The sequence below is a fragment of the Miniopterus natalensis genome, chromosome 16 (genome assembly GCF_054644295.1).
Source record: "Miniopterus natalensis isolate mMinNat1 chromosome 16, mMinNat1.hap1, whole genome shotgun sequence".
Lineage (NCBI taxonomy): Eukaryota > Metazoa > Chordata > Mammalia > Chiroptera > Miniopteridae > Miniopterus > Miniopterus natalensis.
The window spans coordinates 9,353,104-9,370,408 of NC_142096.1; the positions used below are offsets into that span (position 1 = coordinate 9,353,104).

Sequence of the window (17,305 nt, forward strand, 5' to 3'; positions counted from 1 at the left end):
AAGCTTTAGAATGGTCCCTGTACAGGGGACTTCCCGCGAATGGAGCTTGCATGACTGGGAGCGGTTCTGGGTGAGTCAGCGAGTGGTGGGTGAATGTGAAGGCCTCGGACACTACTATATACTACGGCAGACTTTATAAACACTGTACACTTAGGCTACCCTAAATTTATAAAAAAATACTTTTCGATCTTCAATAATAAATTAACCTTAGCTTACTGTAACTTTTTTACTTTATAAACTTTTAAATTTTTCTTAACTTTTCAACTCTTTTTGTAGTAACACTTAGCTGGAAACACAAACATATTGTACAGCTGAACAAAAATATTTTCTTTCTTTATACTCTTACTCTATAAGCTTTTTTCTATTTTTAAAGTTTTTTCTTCTTTTTACTTTTAAACTTTTTTTTTGTTGAAAACTAAGACACAAGCACACTGCGGTCTACACATGGTCAGGATCATCAATAGCCCTCAGTGTCTTCCAGCTCCACATCTCATCTCACTGGAAGGTCTTCAGGGGTTAGTAACATGCATGGAGCTGTCATCTACTGTGACGACAATGCCTTCCTCTGGAACACCTCCTGAAGGACCTGCCTGAGGCTCTTCTTGAGGAGGTGACACTCTTCAGAAAGACGTCTATGGAGTTTTGCTTGATCTGTTTCGTTTTTTCATCATAGATTTGTTTGTAAACAGATAATGTACCATGAACATTCCTCTCTATTAATAAAAATATTTCAGTGTTGGGTCCATTTTTTCAAACTTTTTAAGGAGCATGTTGAGGTCTGCAAAGGCTTCTGCTAAACCTTTCACTGTGAGTTTTCTTCTATTTCTTCTCCTGCAGTTTTCCTCCCCTCTTCCTCTCCCTCAGCTACTGCATTTCTGTTCCAGTTCCTACGACTCCTAATCAGCCACCTCCTCTGGAACCGCCCGCCTCTAGGAGATCCTTGATGCCACCCTCACGCACACCCAGGACAAAGTGTTTGCCATCTCAGCCACAGCCTTGTTGATTTTCACCACCTCTTCATCCATGGCAAATCCTTTGAAGTCATGGATGAATGTTTTGAGTGTCTTTTTCAGATGCCATTCATACGCTCTTTGGTGACATCACCCCGAGCCCGAGCAAGGTCCCTGATGCAGTCATAAATCCTTCCACAACTGCATCAGTGTCTTCTCAGGGTCTTCCTCAGTTGCATCAATAGCCTGGGCAAAGGTTCTTACAAGCTGCTTTAACTCCTTGATCCATTGGTTGGATCAAAGAGGTGGTGTGTAGAGGGATAAAAACCACTTTGATATTGGGGTAACAATCCTCAATAAAAGGAAAATATCTGGAAACGTTATCAGCAATAAGCGCAATCTTGAAAAGTATGTTATTCTACAAACAGTACTTCTCCATTTCCCTGGCACAGCAATCTAGGAGGACACCTTGGAAGAGGGACTAGGTCATGTATAACTTCTCATCCTCCTGTAGTAAAAGGGCAATATGTGCTTATTGATAAGCTTGGCAGCGCTGGGGCTCTCACGGTGCCTGATCACAAAGGGTGTCAATTTGTAGCCTGAAACACTATTCCCAATCAAGACTGTTAGCCTGTCCTTAGAAGCCTTGAAACCCGGCATTGGCTTGCCCTCCTTACGAATAAAAGTCCTTTTATACATCCATTTTCAGAGTAGGAAAGTTTCATCCATATTGAATATTTGCTCTGGCAAGTAATTTTCCTCCACAGTCAGCTTATCTGGAGTTTCCGAACATTCCTCAGCTGCCTTCACATCAGCACTCACAGACTCACCGCTCACTTCCACATTATTTAACAAATAATGAGTCCTGAACGATTTAAACTACCCAGAGTTAGCAGTAAATTCAATATCATAGTCAGGTCCAGCCTTTTCTTTCAACAAACTTCGTGCTTTGGCTGTGATCATCACGGTGCTTAAAGAGATGTGCTTCTGTGTCTGGTGTTCAATCCAGGTCATTAGAAGTCTCTCCATGTCTGATACAGACCCTTCTTGAATTTTTGTTAGTCTTGTTGCCTTCAATGAAGTAGATCCTTTGGTAACTTCATTTTATTCTACAATCTTCAAGATCGTAGCTACGGTGGAATCAGACGTGCCTGACTGGTGAGCATTAACTGTCACCAGTTCTCCATGTCTTTATTCACTAGCAATTTCATTTCATGTCAGTCACTCGATGTGGCCTCTTACTGGCAACACTGGCAGTGGATTTTGTAGGCTTAGAGGTTGTGATGAGCAAAACAACGTAAGATTATATCAGGCACAAAAGCAAACGATGCAATTAAGAGAATCCATAACCAAGAGATGTATGAGGCTGCTGCTGGCGTAACACGACACACTGTTTTATAGCAAACCTTTTTTATAAGTAAAAAGAGTGCACTTTAAAATAACAATAAAAAGTATAGTAGAGTAAATACATAAACCAGTAGCCTAGTCATTTATTATCATTATCAAGTATTAGGTAGTGTACATAATTGTATGCGGCATACTTTATATGACCAGTAGCACAGCAGTTTTCTTCACACCAGCATCACCACAAACATGAGTAATGGGCTGTGCTATGATGCTGCAATGGCTACACCATCACGTAGGGAACAGGAATTTCTCAGCTCCGTTATAACCTTGTATGACCACAGTCAGATACGGGGCCCACTGTTGACTGAAACATCATTATACAGCACATAACTATACCACAGATAGACACTATTCATGGATAGACAGTGTTTATACAAACCTCTTTTAACTCTTACTACAAATTCATCAGTTGTGTATTATGATCCCATTTTAGAGATAAGAAAACTGAGGTTAAAGAAGGTGCTTGGATGACAATAGTCTGACATGCTAGAGCATTGTATTCATACATTTTCCATGAAAAAAGTATACTTATAGATAGCATTTAGTAAATTTGTGTTTAATTTAATCTTGTCCCTTGGAGGGGAAGGAACTAAAGTTTAATACGTCTCTTTGCTTTTATATAGTTATCTAACTTAATCCTTTCCCTATCACTGTAAAGTAGGCCAATTTTCCTGACTATAAATGATGAAACAGCTTCATAATGGTTAAATTAGTTGCCAAGGGCAGAAAAAACTCCAAAAACATCTTCCCTTGCCTTGTATTACATTCGAGCTGTCTCCATAAATAACTGAGTCAAGTTGGAACTGAAGGACCCTTAGGGTCAATTAAAATTTTTGGCTTTTTGGATTAAAACATAGTTCATGATGTTTTTGGAAAAACTTTCAAAAGACTACTCTTTGAATTTTTAAAATACACATTTTGGAAAATTGATGCATTTATTGTGGTGTAATGATTTAGGCACACTTAACATATATTTAAATTTAAAAATAGAATATTTACATATAATCTTTTGATAAATAACAAATCCATTTGATAAATGAATTTTGGCTCATAAAGGTAGGGAAAGGTTTTACTTACGTGTTTTAGAATTAGAGTGAAATAGAAGTTAACTTTAGTAACCGATATTTAGCCAGTATTATGCTATTAGTCATTTAAAATTTTAAATTTACCATAACTAAAGACAACGGTGCCAGTGTAAACACAGATATACAGAGAATTAAAATCTCCGTGGAAACCTTAGTGAGAGACACTTTCCATTTTTGTGTCTCTTATGAGTCCTTAAATGACCAAATACTTAGTTAGAATACTTCACTGTGGGATTAAAGACAGAAAGATGAACAAGGAGCAGTAAAGCCTGTGACTATGAGAACTGGGAAGTCGGGCAGGAGGCTCACAGGGAGATCACAGTCCTGCAGCTAAATCAGAACTTATTTTAGGACTGTATCATGAAAAAGAAAATAAATATTTAGAGGCCTGAAGTCTTAGACAATTTCTGTCTCTATTATTATTATTTTTTTAACATGTTATGTCATAGAGTAGACACAGTTCCTCCTCTCACACCCTGAGTGGGCGTTATGGGTAGCATCTATCAGAAGTGCCATCATAATTGTTCAATAAATGTTTCTCGAATTGAACAGATGTTTGGTTGCCTGATTTGCATCCAAACGCCAAACCTAGCCAGGAATTTTAATTTTGAAGTCATCCCCCAGCTTCTAAAAGTTTAAAGTCACATTTATGAGACAAATACTCGGAGGAGAAGTAAAATTATGATAAGTAGGCAGACATATGAGCTCTGTGAGAATCGCCAGGGCTTGATATTTCTAACATCATGAAAAAAACAGAACTACTTAACTCCATGTGCTTTAAGTCTCAGGATGATAAGAGAAATATGTTTTCAATCTTTCCCCAAATGTATTCAGTTCAATATGAGAATAGATATGTCTCATATTAATACTTAATTTCTAAATACTCATGAGCTCTATTAAAATTCTCTGGCAAAATCCTACCATGCTTCCTTCCAGTGGACTCTAACCCAAGGTTTTGGCAGGCTTGGGCTCATTAGCAGGTTTTTTCCTTCCCAGTCTCATTTCTGAGCACACCCAAATGGAGCTCTGGGAACTCACTGTTTAAAAAATATTCTTTACAGAGAATATTAAGGGTTTGTTTTGACTATCTAAAGGGTACATAACTCAAGGTAATGGAGTATAATAGAGAAATGTGAAAAGTCTTTAAAACAAGATCACTTAATATGGAGTTATCCTCTATATTCATATCTATACATGAAAGTACAGAATTGAGCTAAAGTCCACTATTAAATTGGAGGAGCCTCCACTTTATGTCTAGTGCATACGCACACTGAACCACTACATGGATGATCACATAAGCCACAGCTTAAGGACAATCATAACTTTCAGATACAAGTGGTCCCTTTCACTCATCACCATTTACCATTCCATCTTCACCGAGAGACAGGCTGGTTAGCAAGCAAAGGACAGATGACCTTAAGCTCCAAATTTTGAAGAGCTCTCCTGAGGCTCAGGAGAGGTACTGCTTGAAGCAGATAAGCACACAGAGACACCGATTCAATAACTGTTGGGTGGATGGATGGGCAGATGGATAAATGTGTTCTCAGGAAACAAAGGCCTGCAATATTCCCACTGGTCAAATAGCTTCAGATATTCTAATGATATTAAAATTTTGTATTTTCACTGTTTCAAGACACCCCAGAATAAATATGCTTAGATGCCCTGGTTAGGTCTTTTCCACACAGAAGTAAGCATTAGTGATGTAGACTTTATAAAGTCTTAATAAAGACTTTTAATAACAATATTTATTTCCCCCTCATAATAGTTTTTGGGAACTTCTATATCTCATTTTCTTTGCAGGCAACTCTTCCCTCTCCCCCATCCATAAAAGAAACAATTAATATTAGGTTTAAAATGGGAGCCCTCCTGAAACTCTCCCGTCATTGTGAACTAATCTTTAATGCTGGCTAATTTCTGTCCTATATAATTAAGTCCCTAACACCACAACACCAAAATATTTGTCTATGGCAGTATCATAAATGTTATCTAAAGCTAAAAAGACGAAGAAAAAAATAAAGAACTGGAAGGTTCTTTTAGAAAGATATTGCAAATTCACAAATTTAAGCTTATGAAAAAATGCTCTGAAGTTAAAAATATGAGAAAACTGTCAAGTGCAAACTTCATAAGATGCTATTAAAAAAATTATTTTGCTGCTTTTACACAACAATTAATGCAGCATAGAAAGTTATAGCAAATATTTACTTGCTCCATATTAAATAAAATATTCACTACTTCAAAGTGAGAAAAAAATTCTTACCACCTTCTTTAGTGAAAAGGTTCACGAGGTTATGCACTGTATCCGTCAGCTCCAGCTGCTGCTTCTGAAGGACACTGTTGTTGGTGGTAGCTCTGTTCAGCTGCTTCCCCAGTTCCTGGATTATGTACGTCTGACGAGTAACCAAGCTTTGGAGAGTCTCTTTCTCTTCCTTCAAGGTGTCCAACTCTTCCTTGTGTTTTCCCTCCAACTCTAAGATTTTATGTTCTAATAAGCTACAAGGAAATGAAGACAAAGATTTAGTTTTTAAAAATGCCATACAAGAATTGTGATTCCACTGGTTCCTGAGTTTACTTAAAGTTAGAATTTTAGTTAGATACTTCAACATAGAAATATTTTGTGAGAGATTCAGAATATACGTGTGTGTGTGTGTGTGTGTGTATACATATATATATGTATATATGAAATAGAAGTGACAGATCACAAGTCAAATCAAGAATTATTAGACCCATTGTTGTCAGAGTGATTTTCGTTTCCTAAATATAATTTCTATTCTGGAGTGTATCTTATATCCAGGATAACTGACTTGGACCCAAACAATTACAGTCTGGACAGGTTGTAGTTTAACTATCATTAAGGCAATAGGTCTAATAAGAAGTAGAAAAAGTTCAGAAAGAAGTATGAACAAAATATAGAAACTATTTTTTATTTTCTTTGCTTCATTCATCTGGGATTCTGAAAACATTAACAGTGATTATGTTTCACAATAGTTCTTGGGGGTCAGGGAATAGTGTGTTGATGCAGAAACCCCACAACCCGAGCATAAATTGTCAAATCACAATGAATTAGATTTCTTGGGATTTTTGATGCCTGCTCCGCTATCAGTTTACTTTATCTTTCAACCTAAGCTTCACAAGGAGGCCTAAAAGCACCACAAATTCCAAAATCACTGCATAAATGGTTCCAAAAAGGAAGACCCCAGGGTGATGGCATGGTCTTACAAAAGGACTTGAGATGGTTTTGCTCAGGGCGATGCAGTCTTCAACCGAGAACCTTCTCTCAGGGCTCTTCAAAGCACACTCCCCTTGCAGATTGCACGTGAAAAATGACAGTGAATGCAGAAGCACTCCTGGATCCTAGCAACTGACTGGAAATAAAAAGCATTTACGTTTTATAGAGTGTATAATGTACTGTATTCCTTAGAGGAAAGCTTACTCAGTTTTCTCAGTTCTGTTTTCAGAAGGTTCCACCAGTTGTTAGTTTACAAGGTGCTATTCAAATGTAACATACCAGACCGGGCACTTAATTTACCTTGGAGAAATAGAGCACTGAATCATTTCTATATGTTTTCATAAAAGGGACACAAGGGAGTGTTTTAAATTTAATACTTAATAAAATAGAGCATGTTTGAAGAGCCGAATTTTCCAACTCTGTGTACTGGGAGATGAGCTGGAATATGTGATTATCTTTCACGCAGATTAAGTGTGAAGAGAACTGCTCACAGGCATTCCAGATCTCTGCCAACTAATCTGTCCTCGAAGAAAATGAGACCCAGGATATGGCAGGAAAGTTGCCTGTTGAACCAAGCCTGGAAAACACCTGGATGCTTCTGAGTGTAAGACCCCATTAATTTACAACACCTTTGGTACCATGCCCAGATTCACAGATGAAAATTCCACATTGGGCCCTGGTAAGGGCAGCTCCGTGACCTGTGCAAGATAAGCCAAGCCAAGCCTCTATTTTGAGTTGCTTCCTTCTACGGGACACCAACAGTGAAAGGAGCTCGGCCCTGTATGATCCTTAAACAAATTCAATATAGTGATCTGGGAAGAATGTGATGATCATTAAAATCTTTAAAAATGTTTTTTTTGGAAATGAAAAATTTAGGCACTGAAGTCAGAGTAAGATGAAAGACAGAATCTCTAAGGAGTAGGTGTGATTCAGCCTTGTATTTTCTTCTGCGTCAATAGCCTGCTGCTGGAGAACTTGTTGGTGAAAAAACAAAACAAAAACCTTTCTATCGGTTAAGTGATCAATGTACTTCTGTGGATGTCAGAAGAGGTTTTCTTTGTGCCCATTTATATTTTGCCTTCAGAGCTGATAATTAACCATAATTCATTCTCAGTTTATTTTTTAAATTATTTTCATTTCTCCTAGGGCAATGACAAGATACAAGGTGTCCACAATATAGAGTCAATTGACTTACATGAAAATTGTCTTTTAAATTAAAAAGTTATAGTATACTACCAAGAAGGCTCAGAATTAACTGTTCAAATGACAATACTGTAAACATCAAAATTTGGATGCTATAGTCATACAATGCTACATAAAAATTCTAAATTACTATTTTGTTCCTGAAACAAGATGAGCATTGGCCTTTGGTCTTCCTACTCAGTAGGTAACATTCTGGTTTGGAAAATAACATGCTATAGTCATAACTTGTATTTATTACTGAGTTCCAATAGTGCTCTCAGCACTATGTAAAGTGTAAAATGACACTATTATTCCTACTCTAAGGATTTATTTTTAGAGAGAAAACCTCAAATAAAACAACAGTGGCTATAAGAAGCTTCAATTTCAGACATAATACTCTAAAAAATATTTGCACCAATGTTTTCCACTTTCTACTTTGGGTGCATTCCTTGTTCATCAAGAAGACATATGGAGATGGCCACGATCTGAGATGTCAAGACAGGAGTTTTGTGTGTTTTGTTTTGTTTTCCAGGATAGTTTGGAAAGAGCTATGAGTAGAAAGTTCATCAAAGAAGTCCTGGTGCCAAAGAAAACAATTCTGGATACTGATTTGTGGAAGAAAACGCCCGCATTTCCTAAGTAAAAGGAATATACACTTGGCCTTTTGGAAGGAACATTAATTTCCATAATTCACTATACAGTCTTTAATGCACCATAACTACCAGGTATCAAAAGACATCAATGGAGCTGTCATCTTAAAACAGATATCCATGTAAAGAAGGGGGCTGCTCATCCAAGCAAGAAGCCTGCTCTGCATCATAGACATTGCACAGAATCTGGATTGAAATATATGCATAAAAAATAATATGCATGGAAACTACAAGCAAATTGGAAACCTATCACACTGTTTTCCATTTGGCAGGTCTTACCAGTTATGTATCTCTTCCCATCATTTTCTCATCTCGTCTCTTCACTTGGAATTCCTTTAGTAATTTTTGTACTCTAGTTATTCTCTACTAACCTTATTTATTAGGTATAAGCTTCGTATTAATGATAACCTTTTAGGGTTCTTCAAGCAAGACTCATCCCTTCTTGACCCTTCCATTTTCTTTGACACTACTCATCCCTCCCTCTGTCTTCACATGTGGCTCCCAAAAAACTATTCTCTTTTCTTTAATGTGTCTCATCCATTGGTTATCATCTGCTTGGGAGTCAGCCCTTCCCCTTCACTGTTTCCAAACTGGTCTGAATCCCAGACTTCCTTGCCAGAGAAATGCATATGCTCTGTCTACTTATTAATTACACTGTTGTAATATACCATTATAGTTGTGTAGCATTTTAAAACGCTTCTCTATTTTGATCCTTAAAGCAATATCGTGATATAGACTGAGCAGATATTACAAGTCCCAGTTTATTGGTAAGAATCTACACATCTTGTCCAAAGCTGTACACATATTGTGTCAGAACCAAAATAAAATGCCATGTCTTCTAACTCATCAAACAAGAAATCTACCCACAACATCCCAGTGCTGTGAAAACTAGCATTCGAGTCTCCTCTCTTTGTCTTAGGATAATATGATCTCTACCCATTTCCACCCATTTCCACTTTATGAGGAATCAAGGCATCACCTTAGCATCTCCTTAGTACTTGCTATTCTCCATTTGGTTATTCTGGGAGTTTGTCTTTCACAGTATGTCAACCTTTCTGTCTTTCACATGTCTAAGAAACAAATGTCTTAGCCAGTCAGGTTTCCTTTTTAATCTCAACTGATATTTTCTTAAACACCACTCTGCCGTAATAGCTCTACCATTAAATTTAATTTTCTTACTCAATATATCAGTCATATCCCATTTTGTCCTGAAGCCTTTTATTGGTTCCCTTACATTTTCCCTGTTCAGGTCAGTTGGGAGAGGTCACCTCACATAGGCATAAACACCTCTATATGTAAAGGTCGATCTGAAGGACATTACAGCTCCAGTGCCCTAAAATTAGATAAGCGGAGTAGGCATATTTTCCAGGATGATGGCCTTTAGCAAAAAGTTTTGTTTTGGTTTATACGCGTAATCCCAGACCTGATGCTGATTCTAAACTCCAGCGCACTGTTTTCTAGGGTGCGTCCCGTATTCTTATAGGTTAGGAAGGAGTTTCTGAGAAGCCTAGATTAAATACAGTTTTTATTAAGATGCACCTTTTCAAATCAGTGTGCCACAGGACAACATTTTAAGAAATTGTGCACGTACAACCTTAATAATCAAATTGAGCTAGAAATCCAGAGACAGTTTCTCACAGGATTCTCAGGACTTCCTGTTTCCCATCTTTCTGGAAACACTCTGAGAAGAGGCATATAGGAGACATATATAGAATTTTGGCACTCTGCTTCTAGTTTGAGGCAGAGGTACACTTTAATGAAGGATAAAATAAACAAAACGATCTCGGCCTTGGACCTCAGCAAAAGGTTCTGATTGAGTGTATACAAAGCCTTAAAGTTTTTGGTTAACTTTCCCTCCTCATTTCCACAGCCTGCCTCCTCCAACATATCTTATTGGAAATATTTCAAATCATTGAACACATCTTGAAGCTTTCACAGAAAAAGCTCCCCCTTTCCCATTGTTTCCCACAATAGAGTTCTCAACATAGCAGCTAGTGAATTCGCAGCGGTGACAGCTCCCTAAGCTCTGTGTGTGTAAATACAGCTCTCAGACAAGGAGGGAGATGTGAAAATATAGAAATCTGCTCATTTTATCTGTCTGAACCTACTTACAGATGTTCCCATTCTTAAATTTTATCTTTAATATGTAAAGTGTCAACTTGTGTTGCAAATATGGATTTTAAAAAGTGTTTTTATCCTCCCTTCATTCAAACAAGGATATATAGTAGATTTAGGTTAAATTTATACTTGTACAGAGCAAGTTTTCTCTCAGAATAAGAAGTTAAATATTTTTGTAATTCAAATGGGGACAGATAGGTAACGACAAGTGAACACTGGCAAACAAATGTTTTAAAGTTTGGGGTAAATAAGAATAAGCTAAATGTGTTGAGGCCAGAAACCAAGAAGAAAAAGGGGATACACTTCATGACGTAAAAATGTCATATGTCTATACACAGTAGGCTGGATAATAAATGACAGATTAGCGAAAATATTTGCAATATACATGAAAAACTTTTAATATTCATTTAAAAGTCTGTATGAGTTGATAAAGCAAAGATAAGGCTAGTCACAGACAAAGAGATGCGAATGGTCGTAACTGTGAAAAGATGCACAAGCTAACCACTCGGGTGGACAAGATTAATCAATGGCTAGCAAGGTCTGGGGACATCAAAGAGCCCACACACACCTGAGGAGAATTTAAAAGTATAGTACATCTACAGCAATGAATAAGGTATATCTACATATAGATACACGTGTAATAGAGCCATGATAAATTACTATGAAGTAGGAATAAACTCAGCATTTAAAAAATAGTTACAGTCTATACACATCATGTGTACATCATATAAACATGGATTTGTGTATGTGTGCAATTGCATAGTGTGTCTGTGAAAATATACACATAAATATGTACACTCTTTGTACATGTGTATATCTTAGTATTCATAGAAAAAAGTCCGCAAAGCACCAAACTGTTACTCTGTAGATGATCCTCTGCAGGGGGTAGTGGTGAAGGATATGGAGCTGGGGAGACTTTAATTTCCATTTGTTACACTTCCATCTAATTTAATGTTTCAATCGAGATTGTGCCACTTTTTTATCAAACAGAGATGTGATAAGCAGTCATGAATCGAGAATGGTCTGGGAAGAGGCTGTTTAGAGATTTTAAAACTGGACTGAATTAGTGAACCTCAGAATGTGGACTCTTAATTTTAGGTGCCATGCAATGGGCTTGTGGGGATGCAGGATAGTGGTTAAACCACCATCTCTAATTTATCTGTGCTAAGAACAATTAATATATTCATGGTGTTTAATGTAAACTATGTGATCTGTGTTTTCCATAAAAAATATTTTTTCAGCCGTGTGTGTGTGTGTGTGTACACAGAAAATGACACTGGTTGGGATAGAGCTACTGGGGCATTTACCAGTTCATCATTCATTCGACATTCAAAAAGCATTTACTACTATATATACTATCTGCAGAGAATTGTGCCTGAGAGCATGTGTTCCGGAAGTTCACATCCTAATAGCAGAGACATAGATAAACATGCACACACACGTGTTACAACGTGATGGGATAAGAGAAAGAATGGGGGAAAACAAGGCACAGCGTTATGACGTAAGTTGTCATGAATAAATTTATTTGGCAGAGTTAGAGAAGGGTTCTTAGAGGGGTAACATCTGCAATAACATCTGAGTTTTGAAGGGCGGGCAGAAATTTGTGAGTTAAATAAAGAGTTACAGGGCACTCCAGATAAGTGAGGCATCAAACGTTGAGCCTCCAGTGTGACACCAGCAACTTACTGTCGGGCACTGCCGTCAGTGCCTCACGCGCATCCACTCAATCTCTCACCAACTCCGTGCACTACTATTTTCACCACCCTATGTTACAAGCTAGGAAACTAAAGCACAGAGTTTAAGTGACTGGCTCAAAGTCACACAAATAATATGTGGCAGAGTTGGTTTTAACAGGATCAAGGAAAATTGGAATTCAGGCAGTCTGGCCTCCGAGCTCATGCTCTTAGCTACCAGACCGTACTTTGTAAAATTTAAGAAAGCCTGTGGAAGTAAGGCTGTAAAATCAGGAGCATAATGACCGTGGACTATGTTCCATGCTAAAGAACTTGAGCTCTCTTCAGTCAGGACAGAGACTCATTAGGGAGTTGGGCAGATGTTGTCTAGGGGTATAAGAGTTGGGTGGAATTAGAGTGGGGGTTACCTAAACAAGAGGGGAACGTACCGATTCGCATTTTGGAAAGAAGGTTGTGGCAGAGCCCGGGTGATAGGTTTGAGAGGCATTAAGCCTTGAGGCACAGAGGTCACTGCAGAGGCTAAGACAAGAATGAATAGGAGTTTGGCTTAAGACACAGTCAGTGGAAACAGAACAGGATAAATCGGAAAAATATTTAGGAGATGCAACTGACAGCATCAATAGTCGTTACTGAGTTGTGAGTAATCAGAGAAAGGAAAGAATTAAGAAGGCCCTTGGATTTCCAGTTTTACTGAGAATTGTTCCATTGCCACATCCCTAAGGTTAACAAAATTTAAATGAAAAAACAGTTATATGCATTAAATTCACTTTTAAAAACACAAGAGGAGAAAAACATGTTATATTCAATAGGTGTCTATAGGTGTTTCATGTACAACGTATAGAACAGAGTAGCATAAATTCAAATACTTTTCCTTGATCCCGTCTATATACAACTAACATAATTCAACCTAATTGAATGCTGGAAGTTAAAAGACTTTAGTATTTTGTAAAGAACCTATCAAATGAAAGATAGCTTTAATTAATAATACTGTGATTTAACTTTTCATTTCTTTGGTCAGATTAAGTACTAAAACAAAATCAATATTTTATTATGCCATTACAATATTTTGTTTGTAAGGTCTTATTCAGTATCTTGAAATTACACACACTTCAATCACTTAAAATTAATTAGCATAATAACTTTCCATAAACTCCAGCTAGAAGATAGATGAGGCTTGTCAAAGAAGTTCAGTAAATTCCCAAGGTAAAATAAATAGTTTATATTTCCTACTCCAGTATTAGGAGGAATAAATAATGATCTATATAGGAATAGGCCAAAAACAACTGGCCTACTCCTTTCCTCAAATTTATATTTGTTTGTGTTAAGAGGATAACTTGACAACCACATCAATTAATCTTGAAGCTGCATCACGTTGGAAAAATATTTTTATAATAATTAAGACAGAGAGTCATCATGTACTTGAACCCTAACGTTACCATACACTGGCTGTCTGGTCAAAAGCAAGTTACTTGACCTCTGTGAACCTCAGTTTCTTTAAATATAAAATGGAAATAATAATACGTACTTTGAAGAATTAGTTGGAGGATTAACACAGTGTAAAGCATGCTCTATGTTAACACACCTGGCCCAGATGTTCACCTGGTATTAGAAAGCCAGGCAATATCACATAGTTTTGCTAAAACTATGTCAGAATGACCATCACATCACAGAGTGGTGGCTTCACATCACTATGGATGGTCTTACTAGATATTTCCCTAACCTTCACTCTGCATATTCAACACAAGTATCCAGAAAACAAGTGCTCCATCTTCGCCTACATGGAATGTTGGTTTCCCTTCCTGTATATCCCAGTGAGGCGGAAGAATTTCTTCCGGAATATTTTTTCACCTGGCTGTGTTCCCACACTGGAAGAAGTTGGGGTTAAGATAGAGATGGACAGGTGACCAAACCTTTAGACCAAAATATCTATTTACATATTTGGTCCATCTGAAGGAATTTGCATTATGACATCTTTCCCTGTTCATTTCTACTGTTTTGAGCAGAAGTAGCAGGAAACACACTGGAGGAATTGAATAGAAGTTGACAATTACGTGTCACATCAACCCCCTATGTGCAAGGTAAATATTAATGTTTTCCATTTCTTGGGTTCTTGGTTGAATAATTTCAGTTATATGGGCCAGCTACTCATCTCTTACTTCCAAGTGCTGTTTCCTTGAGGTAAGAAACAAACCCAAGTTTTGAGATTAGGACAGCATCCAACAAAAGAAAAAATATCCTAAAGAAAACAAACTGGAAGCTTCTTGGTGTTACTCCCACTAGATTGTTAGGAAAACGAATATTAGAGAAAAATGTTGTTAAATGTATCCCTGCTTTGTGCCTTTTTTCATTTAGGGGATAAAGAAGTGAATCTAATGAGGCCAAAAACCCATTTTCAACCTTACAAGCGATGCATTTAATTTGTTACGATGCAAGTCAGCAGGCCCTCTCAGCATGAGTGTGCAGTATAACCTGTTCGTAAACTATCCCTCCTTGTTCTGCCAAGGCCATGGAGAACCTTCCTAACGGGCCCACTCACCCAAACGGCAGTAAGGCCCATCATACTCAAACTGGTAAGTCACACACCCAGACACAACCGGGAATTCCCTGGGGAGGAAGCGAAGCTTAATTTAGATAATCCCCTTCACAAAGTGTATTAGCTGATCCAAACCAGACCTGGCTGTCTAAAAGCGTGTTGTTCCTACATTTCAGAAATGCCTCAATGTACAAATAGCTTCTTTTTCATTTGGAGGATTAAACTTCATTTATGGAATAGGTAGGGATGATCAATAAGCTATTCTAAAATATAGAAAACAGCTTCATGGTTGACTTTGACCTTCTATCCACCTAAATGGGCTGGGGTCCCACATTTCTTTGTTGCTCTAGAAAGTGCTTGGCAGAGTTCCTCTAATTCTATGTCACATATGAAAATAAACAACAACAATAAACAGAATAGGGGAAGTCTGCCATGTATCACAAATGGGTACTTCATAGTTTCTACAAAGACAAACACTTTTTCTAAGGGGTTCACGGCAGAACATGCCTGGTTTAAGAACAGATGCCCCTCTCTCCCCCAGCACTCCATCACACACACCGAATCCCTCAACAGAAGACACGGCCAACCACAGAGACAGGGCGCTGTCGGGAGGTACAGCACACCGAAAGAGAGACACACACTCCCAGGAGCCCACGTGGGGCAATGTCATGACTGAGGGTCAAAACAGAGAGGGCTCAGAGCAGGAGTAAGAGATACATGTGTCTGTCAGCAGGAGCACAGGATTGAGTTTCAAATTAAAACACAAATCCCCAAATTTGTTGTGAAATACTTCTGTTGCTGGAAAATGGAATTGTTATAGTTCTGAGAAAATATCATTAGCAATAAATGGTGTGACTGATACGCGTAGGAAAACTTGAATTTTCCTTAGAAATTAGCTTTCAATGAAGGAAAAGGCTCATTGGCAGGAGCCAGGAGTGGGCTTGGGATGGGAGTCCCAGCGGAGCTGGCACCGAGACTTAGCTTTACTGATGGAACAGAAAACACTTGTAAGCAGCTGCCCTTAAAAAAGGGCATCCCACGGTGAGAATTCCCTAGTAGGAAAGGATACCAAGATGGAAAGACAAAAAGTCCAAAACCACCTACAATTAGGGTGGAAGGGATATATTTTTTTAAAAGAAGAAAAAAAAAGTATGAATATGAGGAGGAGGGAGGGAAGAGAGAGGCATCTCTCCTCTGATTCTATAGTCAAAATTAATCTGGCTCTACATTTTTCTTTTCTTTTTTTCCAAACCACTTCTTTTTTTTTTTTTTTTTTTAAGAGCAGAGAGGTAGATATAAAAAAGTCATGTTTAGATATTTCAGGGATACAGCAATCCTCACCTGTTTTTCTCGTGAATCTTTAGGATTTCGTTTGTCTGTTGAAGAAGCTGCTTCTCCAGCTTGTATGTTGATAATGAATTCTCCAGCAGTTGTATTTCAAGTCGAGATGTTTGATTTAGCATCTGAAGTTAAAAGATAAAAACATTTCAAACTTCCATCACATAGTATAAAAACAATTATTTTGTTTTTTTAATTTAGTTGTATTTTCTTTTAAATTTTGTCTTCCAGAATATTTTATTAAATGGCCTACAGTATAAATTAATGCTTTACTTGTCTCTTAAACATTACATTCCTTTGAGATGGAGGTTGCAACTGAATGAGAAAATTGGGCTGTTAAATCCATTTTTATATTTAAATTTTTGTGTCCTGAATCCCTAAGATATTTCACTGTGCTAGTTGCTTTATACGTGTTACCACCAATATTTACAAGTGAAAAGTATTAGTACAAGGTCTCAGACATTGTGTATAATTAAGAATCATTAAAAGCAATGTAATATATGCCTGCCTGGATCCATCACCTTACATAAACCAATTAGAAGTGATCTATGACCTTGTTTAGTCATGTTCTTGATCACATTTATTGCACACCTATGCCAGGTCATGTCAGCCCTTCCACATGTCATATCATTTCATACACATGTGCACCTGTAGGAAGAAGAGTTATTGTCACTTTACAAATGAGGAAACAGGTTCAGCAAGAGGCTAAAATCCACACAGGAACCAAGGGAAGAGCTGGGTTTCAAACCCAGATTGTGTGACTCTAATTCTAATGCTCTCTACAGAAAACTAAGAAGAGGGAGAGTCCGACTACCCTATGCTGGGGCTTAACCTGAAGAGACGAGGTGACCAGGAACCCAGATCACAATGAAGATAGATTGTAGTTTTCAACCCCACTATACTGGGTTCTCTAAAAACTAAATATTTGACTCATCTGAAATCATGAAGACTCATGTTGCTAGCTGAGCTTTACTATAACATGAGTCTGTGAGTCCTGAACCCAAACACATTCTCTGAGCATCACGTACTCCAGTCATAGAAGATGTCTTCAAACTGCCAATGTCCTTGTCCCTCCCCATCTCTGTCCTGCCCCTACCCTCTTCTTCCTTCAGGGGGGTAAAA

The 17,305-nt window shown here is 37.8% G+C and overlaps 1 protein-coding gene across 2 annotated transcripts in view; it reads right to left on the bottom strand.

The window, feature by feature from the left end:
* The window catches only part of ANGPT1 (angiopoietin 1), a 205,140-nt gene that overhangs the window by 62,395 nt on the left and 125,440 nt on the right, over window positions 1-17,305 (bottom strand). The window contains exons 3-4 of one of the 2 annotated variants that reach the window (XM_016224274.2): window positions 16,187-16,308; window positions 5,703-5,932 (exon numbers count right to left, since the gene is read on the bottom strand). In XM_016224274.2, coding sequence (XP_016079760.1) covers window positions 5,703-5,932; window positions 16,187-16,308 — 352 coding nt within the window. Of the gene's footprint in view, window positions 1-5,699; window positions 5,933-16,186; window positions 16,309-17,305 lie in introns of both variants that reach the window. The other variant, XM_016224273.2, reaches the window with a different exon arrangement.